Below are 19,104 nucleotides of genomic sequence, written 5' to 3' on the forward strand. Positions count from 1 at the left end.
TGGTCTCGATCTCCTGACCTCGTGATCCGCCCGTCTCGGCCTCCCAAAGTGCTAGGATTACAGGCTTGAGCCACCGCGCCCGGCCTGTTTTTTTTTTTCTTTTTCAAGACAGTCTTTATCTGTCACCCAGGCTGGAGTGCAGTGGCGTGATCTTGGCTCACTGCAACCTCCACCTCCCGGGTACAAGCGATTCTCCTGCCTCAGCCTCCCAAGTAGCTGGGATTATGGGCACATACCACCATGCCCAGCTAATTTTTGTATTCTTAGTAGAAATGGGTTTTCACCATGTTTGCCAGCCTGGTCTTGAACTCTTGACCTTGTGATCTGCCCGCCTTGGCCTTCCAAAGTGCTAGGATTACAGGCGTGAGCCACCATGCCCGGCCTTTTTTTCTTCTTTTCTTGAGACAATCTTGCTCTGTCTCCCAGGCTGGAGTACGGTGTCATGATCTTGCCTCACTGCATCCTCCACTTCCTGGGTTCAAGCGATTCTCCTGCCTCAGTCTCCCAAGTAGCTGAGATTATAGGCGTGCAACACCATGTCCAGCTAATTTTTGTATTTTTAGTAGAGATGGGGGTTTCATCATGTTAGCCAGGCTGGTGTCGAACTCCCAACCTCAGGTGATGCGCCCGCCTTGGCCTCACAAAGTGCTGGGATTACAGGCTTGAGCCACTGCGCCTGGCCTCCTGTATATGTATGTCTTTGGATAAATATTCAGATCCTTTGCTTATTTTTTAATTGGGTTATTTGTGTTTTTATTTTTTAGAAACAGGGTCTCACTCTGTTACCCAGCCTGGATGGAGTACAGTGGTGCAGTCATAGCTCACTGCAGCCTGGAAATCCTGGGCTCCAACAATCCTCCTGCCTCAGTCTCCTGAGTAGCTAGGACTATAGGCGTGTGCCACCACACCCAGCTCCTGTTTTTATTTTTTATTCTGAAGTTTTTTTTTTTTTAAGTTTATTTTAATGTCGGGGGTACATGCGCAAGTTTGTTACATAGGTAAACTCATGTCATGCAATTTGTTGTTCAGATTATTTTGTCACCCAGGTGTTAAGCCTAGTACCCATTCGTTATTTTTCTTGATCCTCTCCCTCCTCCCACCCTATGATAGGCCATAGTGTGTGGTGTTCCCCTCTGTGTGTTCATGTATTCTCATCATTTAGCTCCCACTTATGAGAACATGTAGTATTTGGTTTTCTCTTCCTGCTTTAGTTTGCTAAGGATAATAGCCTCCAGCTCCATTCATGTTCCTGCAGAGGACATGATCTCGTTCTTTTTTATGACTGCATAGTATTCTGTGGTATATATGTACTGCATTTTCTTTATTCAGTCTGCCGTTGATGGGCATTTAGGTTTATTTTTTATTCTGTATACAAGTCCCTTACTAGATACATGATTTGCAATTTTTTTTTCCTTTGTTCTGTGGGTTGTTTTTTTCCTTTGATGGTGTCCCTTTAAGTACATTTTAATTTTGATGAAGTTATGTTACCTGTTTTTTGTTTTTGTTGCTTATGCTTTGGTGTTATATCTAAGAAACCATTGCCAAATCCAAAGCCACAGGAATTTATTTCTGTTTTCTTCTAGAAGTTTTATAGGTTTCACTCTTAAATTTAGGTCTTTGATCCATTTTGAGTCAATTTATGTATATGGTGTAAGTCTGTTTGAATTTGATATTCTAGTTTGAGATGGGGGAGTCAGGGAAGAAGGTGTATTTGGAGAACATTGGTATATCCAGAACTCTTTACTTCCTTCATCAACCCTGGTGCTCAGTGTTTCTTTTCTTTTCTTTTTTTTTTTGAGACGGAGTCTCGCTCTGTCGCCCAGGCTGGAGTGCAGTGGCCGGATCTCAGCTCACTGCAAGCTCCGCCTCCCGGGCTTACGCCATTCTCCTGCCTCAGCCTCCCGAGTAGCTGGGACTGCAGGTGCCCGCCACCTTGCCTGGCTAGTTTTTTTTGTAATTTTTAGTAGAGACGGGGTTTCACCGTGCTAGCCAGGATGGTCTTGATCTCCTGACCTCGTGATCTGGCCGTCTCAGCCTCCCAAAGTGCTGGGATTACAGGCTTGAGCCACCGCGCCCGGCCTCAGTGTTTCTTATAGCCTTGTGATTGCTGGACAAGAAGTGAGCAAGATTGTGTCTTTCTGAACTGGATAACTAGATTTAGGATTTTATAGGTAGAGATTCCCACTGTATTTAAATCTTAGGAGTAAGCTCATAGGACTCTTGGCTCTAATATTGTCCTCAGGAAGCAGAAAACTTCAAAGAGTTGTGTTTTTCTCTTGGAAGATAGCACATTAGTGGAAAATTTAATTATTGCATGGGGTCTAGAGGTAACCTTTTTTGAGTTTAGGCATTTTTTTTTTTTTTTTAAATCCTGAGTGTTATGAGGGTGGGAGAGTGGGCTGTTACAGTATTTAGCTATTAAGCTGATGGCTAATAGAGGAGAATGTATCTTTTCTTTTTTCAGGTTCTCAGCTGCTGCGGGAGTTGAAAAAGATGGACGACAAAGCTCTTTTGGTGGAAGTACAACTTTTAGAAAGCAAAACATACCATGCCCTGAGCAACCTGCCGAAAGCCCGAGCTGCCTTAACCTCTGCTCGAACCACAGCAAATGCCATCTACTGCCCACCTAAATTGCAGGCCACCTTGGACATGCAGTCGGGTAACAGACGTAGCTATTCCTGGGATGTGTTTTCTTAAAGCTCATCTTATTTTGGCCGGGTGTGGTGGCTCACGCCTGTAATCCTAGCGCTTTGGGAGGCTGAGGTGGGTGGATCACGAGGTCAGGAGATCGAGACCATCCTGGCTGACACGGTGAAACCCTGTCTCTACTAAAAATACAAAAAATTAGCAGGGCGTGGTGGCAGGTGTCTGTAGTCCCAGCTACTTGGGAGGCTGAGGCAGGAGAATGGTGTGAACCCGGGAGGCGCAGCTTGCAGTGAGCCGAGATCATGCCACTGCACTCCAGCCTGGGCGACAGAGCGAGACTCCGTCTCAAAAAAAAAAAAAGCTCATCTTATTTATAGGTGGAAGGAATCGGGGGTTGGGGCTGGAGAATAAAATTGGCTGATTTGGCTCTAGCTTCTTCAAAGCACCAATTTGAAAGCTACCTTTCTAACTGGCAGCTCCCCTCCTGTTAACTGCCTAAAATGTATTAAGAACATACCTATCTGTACTAGACCAGGCAATCTGACTATTAGAACCAAACTTAGAGAGGTCGCACTTAGAAGACTCCCTTAACTTTCCTCTTAGCCACTTACTCAGAATAGTAGCATTTTCCTTTGGGATTGGCCTACCCCAAGTCTGTTGACTCTTGGAGATCTTTGTAAAGTTGGTTGACTTTTCTAAAGGGCTTCAAATCAGGGCTGAAGAATGATAACCCGATTTCAGCTGAGTGTGGTATGTGGTTTTCCGATAGAGTGTGTGAATGTGGGGCTAGGAAGCCATGGATTGGCAGGTGGAATACTTTCTTTTGTATTCAGCAGTTTTGTTTTTTTTTTTTTTTTTTACTGGAGGCATCATTATTGAAGGAATGTTGAAATTGGAGGCAGAAGACTAGTTTAATTAAGTGCTTGTGTTACCTCTCATCTGTAAAAGATAATGCCTACTTGCCTCATCTGTCAGGGATGTAGTGATCCAGGATCAGGCTTTCTTAGGTTAACATTTTGTTCTGCTGCTTTCTTTTTTTTTTTTTTTTTTTTTTTTTTGAGACGGAGTCTCGCTCTGTCGCCCAGGCTGGAGTACAGTGGCGCGATCTCAGCTCACTGCAAGCTCTGCCTCCTGGGTTCGTGCCATTCTCCTGCCTCAGCCTCCCAAGTAGCTGGGACTATAGGCGCCCGCCACCTCGCCTGGCTAGTTTTTTGTATTTTTTAGTAGAGACGGGGTTTCACCATGTTAGCCAGGATGGTCTCGATCTCCTGACCTCGTGATCCGCCCGTCTCGGCCTCCCAAAGTGCTGGGATTACAGGATTGAGCCACCGCGCCCGGCCTGCTGCTTTCTAGTATGTGACTTTGGGCAAGTTACTTAATTTATGTTTAGCTCATCTGTAAAATGGTAATAATTGGCTCATGATAGACCCTCATTAATGTTTGTGTTGAATGAGTGACAGTCTAGTTTTTTATTTTGTTTTTACCTTTTTTTTTTTTTTGGAGACAGGGTCTCACTCTGTTGCCCAGGTTGGAGCACAGTGGTGCAATCACAGCTCACCACAGCCTCAACTTCCCAGGCTCAAGTGATCCTCCCACCTCAGTCTCCTGAGTAGCTGGGACTACAGGAGCGTGACACCATGCCAAGATAACTTTTTGTAGAGATGGGGTTTTGCCATGTTGCCCAAACTGATCTTGAACTCCTGGGCTCAAGCAATTTTTCCACCTTGGCCTCTCAAAGTGCTGGGATTATAGGCATGAGCCACCATGCCTGGCCTTTGTTTCTGTTTTTTTTTTGTTGTTGTTTTTTTGAGATGGGGTCTTGTTTTGTTCAGCTGCCCAGGCTGGAGTGCAGTGGCGCAGTCTCGGCTCACTGCAACCACTGTCTCCTGGGTTCAAGCAATTCTCCTGTCTCAGCCTCCCGAGTAGCTGGGATTACAGGCACCTGCCATCATGCCCAGCTAATTTTTGTATTTTAGTAGAGATGGGGTTTCACCACGTTGGCCAGGCCACCCACCCGCCTCTGCCTCCCAAATTGCTAGGATTATAGGCGTGAGCCACTGTGCCTGGCCTGTTTCTGTTTTTAACAATAAACTTCATGTGCCATTCATGGCACTCAGAGTGCTGATACGGCCCCTATTAACTAATGTGTTTAGCAAAGCAGTATACTGGTTCTTGGGGCTTATTTTATTTATTTGTTTTTTAATCATACATATTTTTGTGTCTGGCCTGTTCTCCCTCTATACTGGGAGATGTGGAGAAATGGAGATGTGTCTCATTTAATTTAGCAGTATTAATAGTTTGTTGGGTTGTTGAAGGGACTTCCCTTGGCTACAGAGAAGAACAGATATTCCTTGAGGCCTCTATACTTAACAGTAGTAGAAAAAGGATCTGATTCCCAGAAACCCAAAGTGGGAGGTTTTTTGGATAGGCCGAAAGGACGCATCACTCAATAAATGGTGAAGTCAGAAGGCTCCTGCTGGTATTGAGTTCTTGGGATCATGTGTCAGCAGCGTCGTCCTTTGACTCTAGTGTGCCAAATACTTTTTACATGTATCTTGATGTGAAAGATGTTGGGAAGCAGTTGTGGTAAACAAATGGATGGGGCTCAGTTCTGTAACTTCTTAAAGGGCTAGGGCAGAGTTAGAGCTAATATACACAAATAGAGAATTTTAGGGTTTAGATGCCACCCAAGCTTGGAAAGAACTAATTTTTATGTTATCCCAAGTGATAGCATAGGTTGGCAGTAGTAGCAGGTTCAATCAAAGTTAAGCTCATTGGGAGCAACTCAACTTCTTCAGCAGTGGAGGATTGGTTAGGTCAGCTATGGTATATCAGTCATATATATGGTATATGGTATATCAGTCTGAAATACTGCTTAGCCATGTATAATTGAGTTCATGGATTTGGCATTAATGTGAGAGCTGTACAGAGTGCATTTAGGCAAAAGCACATCCATAAATGATAAATATTTGAAATGAAAATATAAGACGTTGGATTCCGTCTTCCCCGCCCCATGACAGTTGCATAAATATAAAACTATCAGGCTTAGAAAAGCTATCTTAAAGTAGTTAATATTATTAAAACAGGTCATTCAGGCAGTCTAGAGATGTTTAGGTCAACTCCCTGACATGTGCATGTGATGTCATGGAGGGTAAACATGGCCTTTTCCTGTAGCTCCAAAAGATAGCAGGACTGGAATGGTGGTGGTGGTGAGAAGCATGGAAGAAAGATGTGTTTTTCAGGTCCCTTTTAAGTTGGGTCTCTAACTCCTTTGGGAACTTATATTGGCAATATGACATTGAGCTGGGAGGTCAGAGACCTGGATTCTCATCTAATCTCAGCTCTCACATTGCTAACTATGGGGACTTTGGGCAGGTTTTTTTTGAGATGGTCTCACTTTCTCACGCATGCTGCAGTGCATTTTCGCTGTCACAGCTCACTGTAGCCTCGGCCTCCCAGGCTCAGGTGATCCTCCTACCTCGGCCTCTCGAGTAAGCAGCTGGGGCTACAGGCATGTGCCACCAGGCCTGGCTAATTTTTTGTAGAGATGGGGTTTCACCATGTTGTCCCGGCTGGTCTTGAGCTCCTCGGTTCAGGTGATCTACCCGCCTTGGCCTCCCAAAGTGTTGAGATTACAGACGTGAGCCACTGTGCCTGGCAGAGCAGGTTCTTTATCCTTTCCTGACCTCATCAGTAAGTTGATGGAATTGATGTAGGGTTTTTTTTCTTTTTTCTTTGAGACGGTGTCTTGCTTTGTTGCCTAGGCTAGAGTGCAGTGACGTGATCTCGGCTCACTGCAACTTCTACCTCCCGAATTCAAGTGATTCTCCTGCCTCAGCCACCTGAGTAGCTGGGATTACAGGTGTGCACCACGAAGCCTGGCTAATTTTTGTATTTTTAGTAGAGATGGGGTTTTGCCTTGTTGACTAAGCTGATCTTGAACTCCTGACCCTCAAGTGATCTGGCTGCCTTGGCCTCCCAAAGTGCTGGGATTAATAGACGTGAGGGATTACAGATGTGAGCCACTGTGCCTGGCCGGTTTTTTTTTTTTTTTAAAGACAGAGTCTTACTCTGTCGCCCAGGTTGGAGTGCTATGGCATGATCTCGGCTCACTGCAACCTCTGCTTCCTGGGTTCAAGAGATCTTCCTGCCTCAGCCTCCCGAGTAGATGGGATTATAGGCACCCACCACCATGCCTGGCTGGTGGTGTATTTTTAGTAGAGACAGGTTTTTACCATGTTGGCCAGGCTGGTCTCGAAATCCTGACCTCAGATGATCCTCCTGCTTCTGCCTCCCAAAGTGCTGGGATTACAGGCATGAGCCACCACGCCCGGCCTTTTTTTTTTTTTTTCTTTCTTAAAGAGACAAGGTTTGCTGAGTGTGGTGGCTTACACCTGTAATCCCAGCACTTTGGGAGGCCAAGGCAGGTAGATCACTTGAGGTCAGGAGCTCAAGACTAGCTTGGCAAACATATGGTGAAACCTGTCTGTACTAAAAATACAAAAAATTAGCTGGGTGTGGTGGCAGGTGCCTGTAATCCCAGCTACTTGGAAGACTGAGGCAGGAGAATTGCTTGAACCCAGGAGGCGGAGGTTACAGTGAGCCAAGATTGCGTGACTGCACTCCAGCCTCAGTGACAGAGCGAGACTCTGTGCAAAAAAAAAAAAAAAAAAAAAAAAAGACAAGGTCTAACTCTGTTACTTAGGCTCAAACTCCTGGGCTCAAGCTATCCTCCTGCCTTAGCCCCTCAAAAGTGCTGAGATTACAGGAGTGAACTCCCGCACCTGGCTTTTTTTTTTTTTTTTTTTTTTTTTTGAGACGGAATTTCACTCTTGCTGCCCAGGCTGGAGTGCAGTGGCGCAATCTTGGCTCACCACAGCCTCTGCCTCCTGGGTTCAAGTGATTCTCCTTCCTCAGCCTCCCGAGTAGCTGGGATTACAGGCACGCGCTACCACACCCGGCTAATTTGTTTTGTATTTTTTTTTTTCATTACAAGAATCATCTGCTTATTTATTTTACAGAGTAATGATTTGAATTGAGTACATTTGGGCACAGTAGATATTTGACACGAAAAGTAGTTGTATCAGAATGAGCATCAGAAGAATAGCAACTCATCTTACACATAACTAGAAAATATTATTCTGTCTGATCATTTAAGTGTTACAAATCCTGAGAATGTTATACATTGAACAAATTAGGTACTACCTTATAATTAAATCTTGCTTGGAAAGAATCTTTTAAAAAAATGCTCTGAGGTACAAATCACCTATGTATTAAACATGAGTCTTTGACATTATACAAAGAGTTTAAACAAATATATCAAACAATTATAGGCCATTGGCTCTTAAAACAGCTATCAGTCAGGTTCAAGGACACACTGTTCCACAATTTCCTGTAAGTTGGGGTTTTCCATTGCAGCTGCCACTCGCTGTTTGTCATTTATCTGCTTATTGATGTCTTCTGTTGAGTGGGTTCCTTCAGAAATGTAGATTGCCAACTTATGTTTAAATGGTAAACATCGCTGAAGTTTTACTCTTAAGCACAGCCCAATAAGAGTCGCCAAAGAGCAATGAGGTACTGTTGGCGTGAACCTGATAATAACCAGATATTCTTCATTTATCTCCTGAACTTCCACACAACTTTCTGAGACCACTTCCAGTTCTTCTAAAGTACTGGGCTTTTCTGGGTCCCGGATAGTTCTAATCAAATCATAAACCTCTAGCGCTTTCTCTTCCATGATCCGTGGCTGCCGGGCAGCTCCTGGCTCAGAGAGGCCCGAGAGCCACAGGACTCTGCTCAGCGTCCAGGAGAGCAGCCTGGACGCTGGCTGCATCCTCACGCTCAGCCATCCCTGGCGACTGTCCCACTTGCGCCACTGTCTCTCAGCAGCCTCGGGATTGATCAACTTCCTGGTCTTCTGTTTTGTATTTTTAGTAGAGATGGGATTTCTCCACGTTGGTCAGTCTGGTCTTGAACTCCTGACCTCAGGTGATCTGCCCATCTCAGCCTCCCAAAGTGCTGGGATTATAGGCGTGAGCTGAAACTACACCCGGCCCTTTTTTTTTTTTTTAAGAGATGGGGTCTTACTGTGTTACTCAGGCTCGTCTCGAACTCCTGGGCTCACGTGATCCTCCTGTCTCAGCCTCCCAGAGTGTGGGATTTCAGGTGTGAGCCACCGTGCCCGGTTAGGTAGATTTCTAAGTGCCTCCCAGCTCTGATCTTTTATGGCTCTGTTATTTTATATGTTCTTATTCCTTTCTTTTCAATGCCCAGGTATTATCCATGCAGCAGAAGAGAAGGACTGGAAAACTGCGTACTCATACTTCTATGAGGCATTTGAGGGTTATGACTCCATCGACAGCCCCAAGGCCATCACATCTCTGAAGTACATGTTGCTGTGCAAAATCATGCTCAACACGTAGGTGCACCTTAACTCGGGACTACAAGAACTCAGATCCTTCAGCAAGTCTGTTTGCCATGGCAGAGATGGCCTGAGCAGGGAGTTTGGCCAGTTACAGAAACAGCAGTAGCTGCAGCCTCTAGGACTGGCTGAGGTAGAGCAGGAGGATCAAAGGTGGTCCAGAAAACTTTGGCTTGCTAGTCTTTCAGAATCAGGGAGACATTTTAGAAATCCCCTTCCCAGCTCCTCTTGGAGAATTCTCCTCATCCTTTAAATACTCTGTCCTCATAGGTGCAGAGCACAGGACAGAGGGTCAGGAAATAGCTTACAGATCAGCCAGTACCAGCCAGCTGAGCCACCCAGAATGAGGAAGGAAGGGTTAAGGAGAGGTTTGGAAAAGTGAACAACAAAAATATGACAGACCTACTTACAAAGAAGTCTGCAGAATTATTCAATTCTTTTGGGAATAAATGAAGTATTGACTAAGAACTCTCTTTGGATCTTTGGATTACATAAGGGCTATGTTTTAATAAAACCTGTTACACTGGGATTTGACTTAAACTTACAGTTCTGCTTGTTGGGTCTATTGCTTTTGGTAGGTTCAGTTCAGCTTTCTAATATTGGAGTTTTTCTACTCTTCAGGCTGAACTGTGGCCCAGAGTGGAGAAAACCTAGCTTTTGCAATGTGATGGGCATATGGGTTTAGGGGTTGGGCTGATTATCTGTGCGGGCAGAGTCTTCAGTGGAATTCGGTTAAAAAGAAATTTGCCCAAACCTACCTTTAGAAGCATAACATCTGTAGCAATTGACCAAGTATGTCTTTTTTTCTAGCCCAGAAGATGTCCAGGCTTTGGTGAGCGGGAAGCTTGCACTTCGGTATGCAGGGAGGCAGGTAGGGACTCCCTTGACTGCAGTTCTGCTCACTCTGAGGCCAGCATGTTTTCAGAGTCACGATGTTTGATGAGACCAGCACTCTTCAGGTCTTCATACTACTCTCTTCCTTCTCCCCCACTCACTTCTTTCCCTTAAGCCCATTCAATGTGTTTCCTAGACTGTTAAATTCTTGGCCTGGAAAGTCTGCGTTTGGAGCTCTTATGGACATCAGGTGGTTTGAGGGACTTAGGGAACTGAACTGTAGCATTTGCATTGACTTAGTTTGCATTTGGCTTTGACCAGATTTATCTACCATGAGTCTGACTTGTAATTTAACATACGCAGAGTATGAAATCTTTGATTCTCCATGTCAGGAGCCTGCTAACATCTGGTGCATATGTGCTTTAGAGAGGTCTGATTGCTTGGTGCAGAAACTACGTTTTGAGATTTACTTTTGTGCTTCTCAGATCAGTACCTTTCTACTCATGCTTTGAATTTTGGGTGTGGTGTAAAAAGAGGCCCCTTTTTTGTGTTACGTTAATGCCCAAGTAGGTATGAGTGTGACTTCTGAGAGCAGACAGTTAGGACCTATGCAAAGATGATGTTTAGACTGTCTCCTCTTTGTATTTTGCTTGATTATCACTAGTAAAGTAAAAGTAATCTTTCTGGATTTCAACTGCAGTTGTCTCTAAACACAGACTGATTGGCTGTCTGTATAATCTCACTATGTCACTGGAGGAGTGGCCACATAGATGGTTTCTTCCCTCTCTACAAGTGGCCCTAATTGGCTTTTTTTTTTTTTTGAGTTGGAGTCTCATTCTTTCATCCAGGCTGGAGTGCAGTGGCATATCTCAGCTCACTGCAACCTCCTCCTCCCAGTTTGAAGTGATTCTCCTGCCTCAGCCTCCCGAGTAGCTGGGATTACAGGCATCTGCCACTATGCCCAGCTAACTTTTTGTAGTAGAGATGGAGTTTTGCCATCTTGGTCAGGCTGTCCCAAACTCTTGACCTCAAGTGATCCGCCCACCTCAACCTCCAAAAGTGCTGGGATTGTAGGCGTGAGCCACTGCATCCAGCCATGCATCTTACAATATAGTAATAACCAGTACTCTTGAGGTCAAAACCAGGAGCTGACCTGAAACTTTTGCTGATAAAAAGCCAATTAGGGGCTGGATGTGGTGGCTCATGCCTGTAATCCCAGCCCTTTGGGAGGCAGAAGCAGGAGGATCATCTGAGGTCAGAATTTCAAGACCAGCCTGGCCAACATGGTAAAAACCTGTCTCTACTAAAAATAAAAAATTAGCCGGGCGTGGTAGTGGGCGACTGTAATCACAGCTACTCGGGAGGCTGAGGCAGGAGAATCACTTCAAACTGGGAGGTGGAGGTTGCAGTGAGCCAAAATAGCACCACTGTACTCTAACCTGGGCGACTCTGTCTTAAAATAATAATAAGAAGAAAGATGCATGACTCTCACTATAACTAGAGTTGAGGAGACAGGCTCAGGGACATCAGGTGTTCAGGACATGGTCAGATAGCTAATCAGTGGTGGAGCTAGACTTTGAACTAGGGTCATTGGCTCTAAGTTCCAGGCTTTTCTCATTTTGACACTTTTTTCTGTCTGTAGGACAAATGCTGGAGACAAACACACTAATGATTAGCCTTGTACCATTTAGTCTACTGTATAAGACACACTGTTCTTATTTAAGTATGTAGGCTGATAAAAGAGCAACTTCTCTTAGTCTTTTGTACCTTGATGTTAGCTTTTAAGCAGAAGATAGGCTGATCTCCCAGAAAGATGAGTGTTGTAGATTTTTTGCTGAGGGGAGACTTGATAGCTTGGTCAAGTGCCTTTTTTAACGAGGTTAGAAGTTGTTCTCAACTATTGATTATACCTTCATCACTCTGTGGGGTCTTCACATTTGGTGTAATATGTTAATACCTCAACTTTGATGCCGCAACCTTTTTTTTTTTTAGACGGATTCTTGTTCTATCACCCAGCTGCAGTGCAGTGGCGTGATCTTGGCTTACTGCAACCTCTGCCTCCTGGGTTCTAGCAATTCTCCTGCCTCAGCCTCCCAAGTAGCTGGGATTACAGGCGCCCACCACTACGCCCGGCTAAGTAGAGAGGGGGGTTTCACCACGTTGGCCAGGCTGGTCTCGAACTTCTGACCTCAAGTGATCCACCCACCTCGGCCTCCCAAACTGGTGGGATTATAGGCGTGAGCCACCATGCCCAGCCTTGATGCCTCAGCCTTAATGAGGTAGACCTTGTTCAGTGCCTTGTTTCAAATGTAGCAGAATGAATCTTGATAAAACACAGATATAATAGGGTTTAAGGGCAGGAAGGAGTTTTGGTGGGTGTGGCAATAACAAGCCTTGGAGGAAGGGGGAGGAAATCACAGTTCTCTTGTCATTTTTCCTTTTAGCTTGTCATCTCTAGAGAATGCTGTATTAGGGTCGGTCTGTTTGGAAAATTTCTGTTTCCTAGTATTCTTAAGTCATTTCCGGTTTCAAAGGGAAACAGGTTGGCATATAGTGGTATTTAGTACTTGGAGCTCTTCTTTCCAGGCATCTGAAGAAGAATGATGGTGGGGCGGGTTCTTCCTTAGAGCAGAAGTTGTGTGGACACAGCATACTGCTTATGAGACTTGGGTAAATGTTAGTGTGCAGAATAGATCACTTTCATGATTTGTCTCTTTATTCTCAGACAGAAGCATTAAAATGCGTGGCTCAGGCTAGCAAGAACAGATCACTGGCAGATTTTGAAAAGGTGAGCATGACATTGGGTTGGTATGGAATGTGGGTGGAAGAGAGGGACGTTTAAGTACTTCAAAACACACTTTTAAAAATAATTATAGTTTCACAAGAAGTTGCAGATGATTCCATGTATCCTTCACCTAGGACAGTGTTAAAACCAGGAAATAGTTAAGCACTTTCGTACAGTGAAACTTACTGAGTTGATATAAAATATATATTATTTATACATAATAACTTTCTATTTCAAAAGTTCTATCCTTTCTTCACTTTGATTTTTCACAACACACCTATCTATTATCTGTGTTTTATGGTTAAGGGAACTGGGATTCAGGAGGACACTCAAAGTCACACAGCATAGTGTCAGAGTTTGACTCTAGGCCTGGTGCTTGTTCCACATGACACAGTTGTAGGCATTCCTTCAGCTCCGGAAATGCCAGGTCTGCTTCTCCTCTGTGGACAGAAGGGAAGTCTTGATGTGCGTACTTGGACCCAAAGAAACATTCTCAGGATGATGTTCCAGGCTTTCTTTAACTCCGGTGCCTTTTGCTTATTGTTTGCGAGTTTTGAAAAGGGAAAAAAGCCTGTCTGGGCATTAGGGTGAGAATTGTATATTCTTTTCTGAACTTTTCTCCTCTTAGTCTGAGTATAATGACTAGCTTAATAAAAACAAAACCTAGATCCAGAAAGAAAAACAGTGTGCATGGAGACTAGACCATGTGGCTTTGACTGTCCCTAAGATTCACCATCTTCCTGGAGGGCTCTTGCCAATTCCTGTTGCCTCTTACTTGGCATGATTTGCCTGCTTCCCTTAACACCTTGTAGCACAGCTGACATGAGGCTGGGATGTTGAGACCATTATTGATGGTCAGTAAATCACACAAATACACGGTCCAGATCATTTTATTCCAATGTCTGGGATATTTGATGGGACATTTTTATTCCAAATAGTTCCTTGGAAGAAGGATTCTGTGATTAGATATTTGGGAAATACTAGGGCTAAACAAAATACTAGGGCCAATAATAATTAAAACACCTGATTTTGCTTAATAATTGCAGAGCCATATTATGCTGATGGCCCTCATAAAAATCCCAAGAGCTAGTTGTGGAATTCAGCATTTCTTATTCTTTAACCTCAATATTCTTTTTTTCCCCCCATGGAGACCCTATTTATTCTTTTTTTTTTTTTTGGAGACGGAGTCTCGCTCTGTCGCCCAGGCTGGAGTGCAGTGGCCAGATCTCAGCTCACTGCAAGCTCCGCCTCCCAAGTTCACACCATTCTCCTGCCTCAGCCTCCCAAGTAGCTGGGACTACAGACGCCCACCACCTCGCCCGGCTAGTTTTTTGTATTTTTAGTAGAGACGGGGTTTCACCGTGTTAGCCAGGATGGTCTCGATCTCCTGACCTCGTGATCTGCCCATCTCGGCCTCCCAAAGTGCTGGGATTACAGGCTTGAGCCACCGTGCCCGGCCCTATTTATTCTTTAGAATACATGCTGAGAAATGCTGGTGTAGCTAATTTGGTTCACGAGCCAAGTTGCTCTTGGGGCTTCCATGGATTGAGCTGTTGACCTGAAGCCTGCAGACAGAAAGATGGTCCCTAGGGTGATTCCATCTTTTTGTTCTATTTTATAATTTTTTTTCTCTTAAAGACTATCATAAAATAGCATTCTTTTTGTCTTTTTTTTGAGACGGAGTCTTGCTGTGTCGCCCAGGCTGGAGTGCAGTGGCACCATCTTGGCTCACTGCAAGCTCCGCCTCCCGGGTTCACGCCATTCTCCTGCCTCAGCCTCCTGAGTAGCTGGGAATACAGGTGCCCACCACCACGCCCGGCTAATTTTTTGTATATTTAGTAGAGATAGGGTTTCACTGTGTTAGCCAGGATGGTCTCGATCTCCTGACCTTGTGATCCACCCGCCTTGGCCTCCCAAAGTGCTGGGATTGCAGGCGTGAGCCACCGCGCCTGGCCAGAATAGCAGTTTTAAAAATTTATTTTTAAGAGATGAAGGCTCTTTGTGTTGCCCAGGCTGGACTTGAACTCTTGGGCTCCAGCAGTCCTCCCACATCAGTCTCCTGAGTAACTGTGACTTCAGGCGCATATGCCACCAAGCCAAACTTCCCTTTTAGTTCTTGACATTCCTTTTCTGCTTTGTATCATGCATCTGCCCAAATCTCCCCTAACTTCATTCAACCATGTAGTTTTATAAGGGCCAGCAAACTACCTAGGAAGCAGGAGTAGCATGACTTTCAAGTGATTCTCTGTGCCAATCTCTGCGACTGGTTCTTTTGGCAGGCTCTGACAGATTACCGGGCAGAGCTCCGGGATGACCCAATCATCAGCACACACTTGGCCAAGTTGTATGATAACTTACTGGAGCAGAATCTGATCCGAGTCATTGAGCCTTTTTCCAGAGTACAGGTGAGAACCCTCTGGGGACTCCATTTCTGACCGGGCATTCTCACCGTAGCCACCTCCCTTCCACACCTGTCCAGAATGGGAACTCACTTGTAGGGGTGTGCCTGGTGGGCAAGAGGCCACCAAGAGCTTGGGCCTCTGTTGATAAAATGAACAAAAATCGAGGAGGAGATGCTGTGGGTAGAGGCATGTGGGTTGCCCCTGCATGTGTTCCGAGCACATTCCTCCTCGCTTTGAGTCACTGCATGTGTTGTACCTGTTTTCTGTATTGGGTGTGTGGGACAAGAGTCTGTTTATTGTGTGTAGCAATGAAGGGTGGGCAGATGGGAAGAACACAAGAGATTTAAGCCCGGCCAAGGAGGGTCTTGTCTTGTATAGAGACATACATTAGAATTTTGAGAAATACAGCAGTTCCCCCTGTTCCCTCCCTTCTCTTATTGGAGGCAAAAGTAAAACTTTCAGTGTTGGTGTCTCTCTGCCTTTCCTTTTAGATTGAACACATATCTAGTCTCATCAAACTCTCCAAGGTAAGGAGTCTTAAGGCCATCTGCAGGGAGGAATGGGAACGGGTGGTGAGGAGGGATGGCACATGCACCTGATTGGCCTCATTGGAAAGCTCCTCAGCTTCTCAGTGGGGAATGGGCAGTGTGGGCTAGAGTAGGAGTTGCATTGTTGCTATTTTGTTTTCAGTCCATTTGGTGTAAGACCCCTCCAACAAAGCTTTTGTGTCAGGGTGATCTCTGACTAGTGGATACGGGTCCCTTTAATCATGTGCTTTGATTTTAGGCCGACGTGGAAAGGAAATTATCACAGATGATTCTTGACAAGAAATTTCATGGTGAGTAGCAGTCACACAGGCAAGGGGGCTGGTGGTGGTGATGAGATGGTTGAAGAAGTTTATTTTCAAAGAAGATGTTCTATTTGTTTTCCCCTGATGGTTTACCCTGGGGTCCTGGCCCCTCTTCCCCTGTGGTGAGAATGTGTAATAAGCATGTGTACGTGGAATAGGGAGATGAATTCTATTTCCCTTCTTTTCTGGAGACAGTGAGTCAACTAGGGAGTGGGCTGCTTCACAAACGCTTTGTGTCTAATGTCACTTTTTACCTGGGTTGCCCTTGTGTTTCTTGCAGGGATTTTGGACCAGGGGGAGGGTGTCCTGATTATTTTTGATGAACCCCCAGTAGATAAAACTTATGAAGCTGCTCTGGAAACAATTCAGAACATGAGTAAAGTAGTGGATTCCCTCTACAACAAAGCCAAGAAACTGACATAGGTGAGTGCTGGCTTCAGGACCCCAGGGCTGGGCAGCTCTGTCTTCTGCGTATCGAGACTGAAAACCTCCTCCTGGTGTCCTCATGGCTTCCTGATTGACACTGCTCTGTCTTCTCTTGCAGAGTTGGATCTGTAGCGGTCCTTTGGAGAGTGTGTGTGGCGGGAGAGTGAAACCTTGGGGGAAAATGCTAGGAGATTCTTTTTTCTTTTTGTTCTACTTTTCGCTCGGAAAGTTTTTAAATCTTCATTTGGTGCATCTGTATTCCAGCCAATAGGTGTGCCAGTTTTCATGTAATCTTTACTGGCCCAACTTGGGAGTGGGGAAATTGCTTAAAAAAAAAAGAAAAAGAAAAAAAAAAAAGATTATTCCAAATAAAAGGAAAAAGGCTTACACTACCTAAAGCTGTCCTCTCTGCCTCCTGGGAGAGGGCCGCAAAGCCAGGCACCCCGCCAACCACGGGGGGTCCTAATCCACCTGCTGGGCATCACCTCTCCTCCTCCTCAGAATTGGGTGTTTGCTGACCATCAAAAGCAACGACTTTTTATTCTGTTTGTACTGAACCAAAACAAACAACTGTGTATAGACTGCTGTTTTCTTTTTTATTTGAAATGAGGCATTTTGGTGTTCTTTCCCCTGCCATACGGCCTGTCCGCCCTTCTCTCCCCACATTGGCTCCAGCAGAGTAGCCGAAGGTCCTGCCGCCGCCGCCACCACCACCACCACCACTGCAGCAACAACAGCAGCAGCGCCTGCACAGCTCCGCTCTGACCTGTGAAGGAATGGGGATGAGGCCAGGAGCTAGTGTCTACCATGGCCACACGGGGAGTAGTGTGGGCCCTTAGCCCCCAAGGGGCCTGCTGTGCATGTGGCTTTTTTTTTTTTTTTTAACACAGTAAACTAGATTAGTTGTCAGTGTTTTAATTGCCCCTCTTCTCCTCTCCTCTGCGTTCCTCTCCTCTCTTCTTTCCTCTCTCTCCCTTCTCTTTCCCCTCTCAACCAGAAGACCGTCATGTCTCTCTGCCTTCCTCCTCTTCCCTCCAGGGGAGTCAGGCTGTCTTTGAAATCCATGAGCTTCTCTCCCTCTCCCACTCCTCCTCTCCTGCTTTCAGATGGATTTATTCCTTTTTTTAAACAATGAACATCGGAATGACACTATGGGGTGTGTTTTTCTCTCTCTCTCTCTTTTTTTTTTTAATTTTCTTTGTTGGATTTTTGAGCAACCTCATGTCCCCTTCCCAGGGAGCTTCTTAATTTACCTCTTAGAACTTGAGTGGATGGGAAGTAGAGCACTGTGTGTCAGCATGCTTTGTTTTCTGACACGATTACACAGCGAGGCTTTAATGCCATTTGGGTAGGTGAGCTTCTGCACCTTTGTTGTGCTGAACTGTATTTTCTTCTCTCATCTCTTCTTTGTCTTTTTCTTTTCCTCTCCTCCCTGCCTTCTTCCTGCTGGCCTCCTTTTCTCCTCTTTACCTTCCTTGGATTAATCCTTCCAGGTTTTCATAATACATTTATATTTTGTAAAAGGATTTTGTTGTACCAGGTTTTGCATCCTCACTGAATCTGACTGGCTTTTATTTTCCTCTCCAAAATCAGGTTTTTGTTCTCAACATTTCTCCCCATCATGTCCAGTCATTGTTTTGGTTTTGGCACCATCAGTATCAAATGTACAAACGGTTCTTGCTAACCAACACCAGGTATATCTGATGTTCAGATGAGTTCCAATAAAAATAATTTTTTTTTTCAAAAGGTGTCTTTTCTTGAGTGCTGGAGGGCTTCCAAGCAAGCCCAGACAGCTCTGTGTAGCCCCACACTAGTCTAGCTCTCATCTGGCCAAAGCTGTTATCTCATTTGTGTAATGGGAGTCCTTAAGCTAAATTTGGGGTCCAAATTTGAAGGGCTTTGGGGGCAAGAAAGTTGGTGTGTGAGTTCTGAAGTTGGAAATGAATTCAGGTGTCTTTTTCCAGGGCAGCATGGTCCAGTGAGCACGTGTAGGTTTGGGCGGTAGATCCTCTGAGCCTACTTCCTCTTCTACTCAGTGAGGATGCTGCTTCCTTGGCAGGTGATTGTGATGTGAAGCTTAGTCATAGACGTGCAGGTGTCTGGAGAGTCCTGACCTTCAGTTGTGGTTTCGTTTCCTTTTGGAATCTTCAAAGGCAGCGATTTTCATATTGCCTCACACCCTGGGGGGGCTCTGGGACCACCGGGGGACCTGCTAAATCCTCTTCAGTCTGAGCAGTTCAGCCATTGTCAGTTTTAGTATCGTCTCTGTATTTCACTTGCAGAAAGAGTTTTGCTTCTATAAAGGACTTTAAAAAGTACTCCAAAGAGATCTAGTTTTGCAGCAGAGGGGAGACGGTTTCTCAAACTTAGGGCAGTCCTGAGGAGCTCAGGCAGCGGCCCTTTTCTCGGTTCCCTTTGCGGGTCTTGGTCAGATGATGCCCTCTAGACCCGTGCTGTCCAATATATAGCCGCTAGCCACGTGCAGCTGTGAGGCCCTTGCAATGTGGCTGGTTCGAGCTGTGATACACTGCAAGTGTAAACACCAACCAGACTTCGAAGGCTTAGTATGATAAGAAAAGGAGTGTAAAATATGTCAATAACTTTTTTATATATGTGTTGAAATATTTTGGGTATTGGGTTAAATAAAATATATTATTAAAATTCACCTGTTTCCCTTTTACTTGTGTAATCTGGCTGCTAAAAAATATAAAGTTACCTATGTGGCTTCTTCTATCTGTGG

The 19,104-nt window shown here is 45.0% G+C and overlaps 1 protein-coding gene and 1 pseudogene across 1 annotated transcript in view; one reads left to right on the forward strand and one right to left on the reverse strand.

Annotated features, from left to right (window-relative positions):
- PSMD11 (proteasome 26S subunit, non-ATPase 11) overlaps nucleotides 1–19,029 on the forward strand; it is a 42,653-nt gene extending 23,624 nt beyond the window's left edge. The window contains exons 6-14 of the mRNA XM_008010993.3: nucleotides 2,465–2,659; nucleotides 8,920–9,064; nucleotides 9,878–9,938; nucleotides 12,627–12,689; nucleotides 14,966–15,091; nucleotides 15,580–15,615; nucleotides 15,875–15,926; nucleotides 16,219–16,361; nucleotides 16,483–19,029. Coding sequence (XP_008009184.1) covers nucleotides 2,465–2,659; nucleotides 8,920–9,064; nucleotides 9,878–9,938; nucleotides 12,627–12,689; nucleotides 14,966–15,091; nucleotides 15,580–15,615; nucleotides 15,875–15,926; nucleotides 16,219–16,361 — 821 coding nt within the window. The 3' untranslated portion in view covers nucleotides 16,483–19,029. The remainder of the gene's footprint in view (nucleotides 1–2,464; nucleotides 2,660–8,919; nucleotides 9,065–9,877; nucleotides 9,939–12,626; nucleotides 12,690–14,965; nucleotides 15,092–15,579; nucleotides 15,616–15,874; nucleotides 15,927–16,218; nucleotides 16,362–16,482) is intronic.
- LOC103242696 (cytosolic iron-sulfur assembly component 2A pseudogene) lies at nucleotides 7,462–8,558 on the reverse strand (annotated as a pseudogene).
- Nucleotides 19,030–19,104: the final 75 nt, after the last annotated feature.

The sequence above is a fragment of the Chlorocebus sabaeus genome, chromosome 16 (assembly GCF_047675955.1).
Source record: "Chlorocebus sabaeus isolate Y175 chromosome 16, mChlSab1.0.hap1, whole genome shotgun sequence".
Classification (NCBI taxonomy): domain Eukaryota; kingdom Metazoa; phylum Chordata; class Mammalia; order Primates; family Cercopithecidae; genus Chlorocebus; species Chlorocebus sabaeus.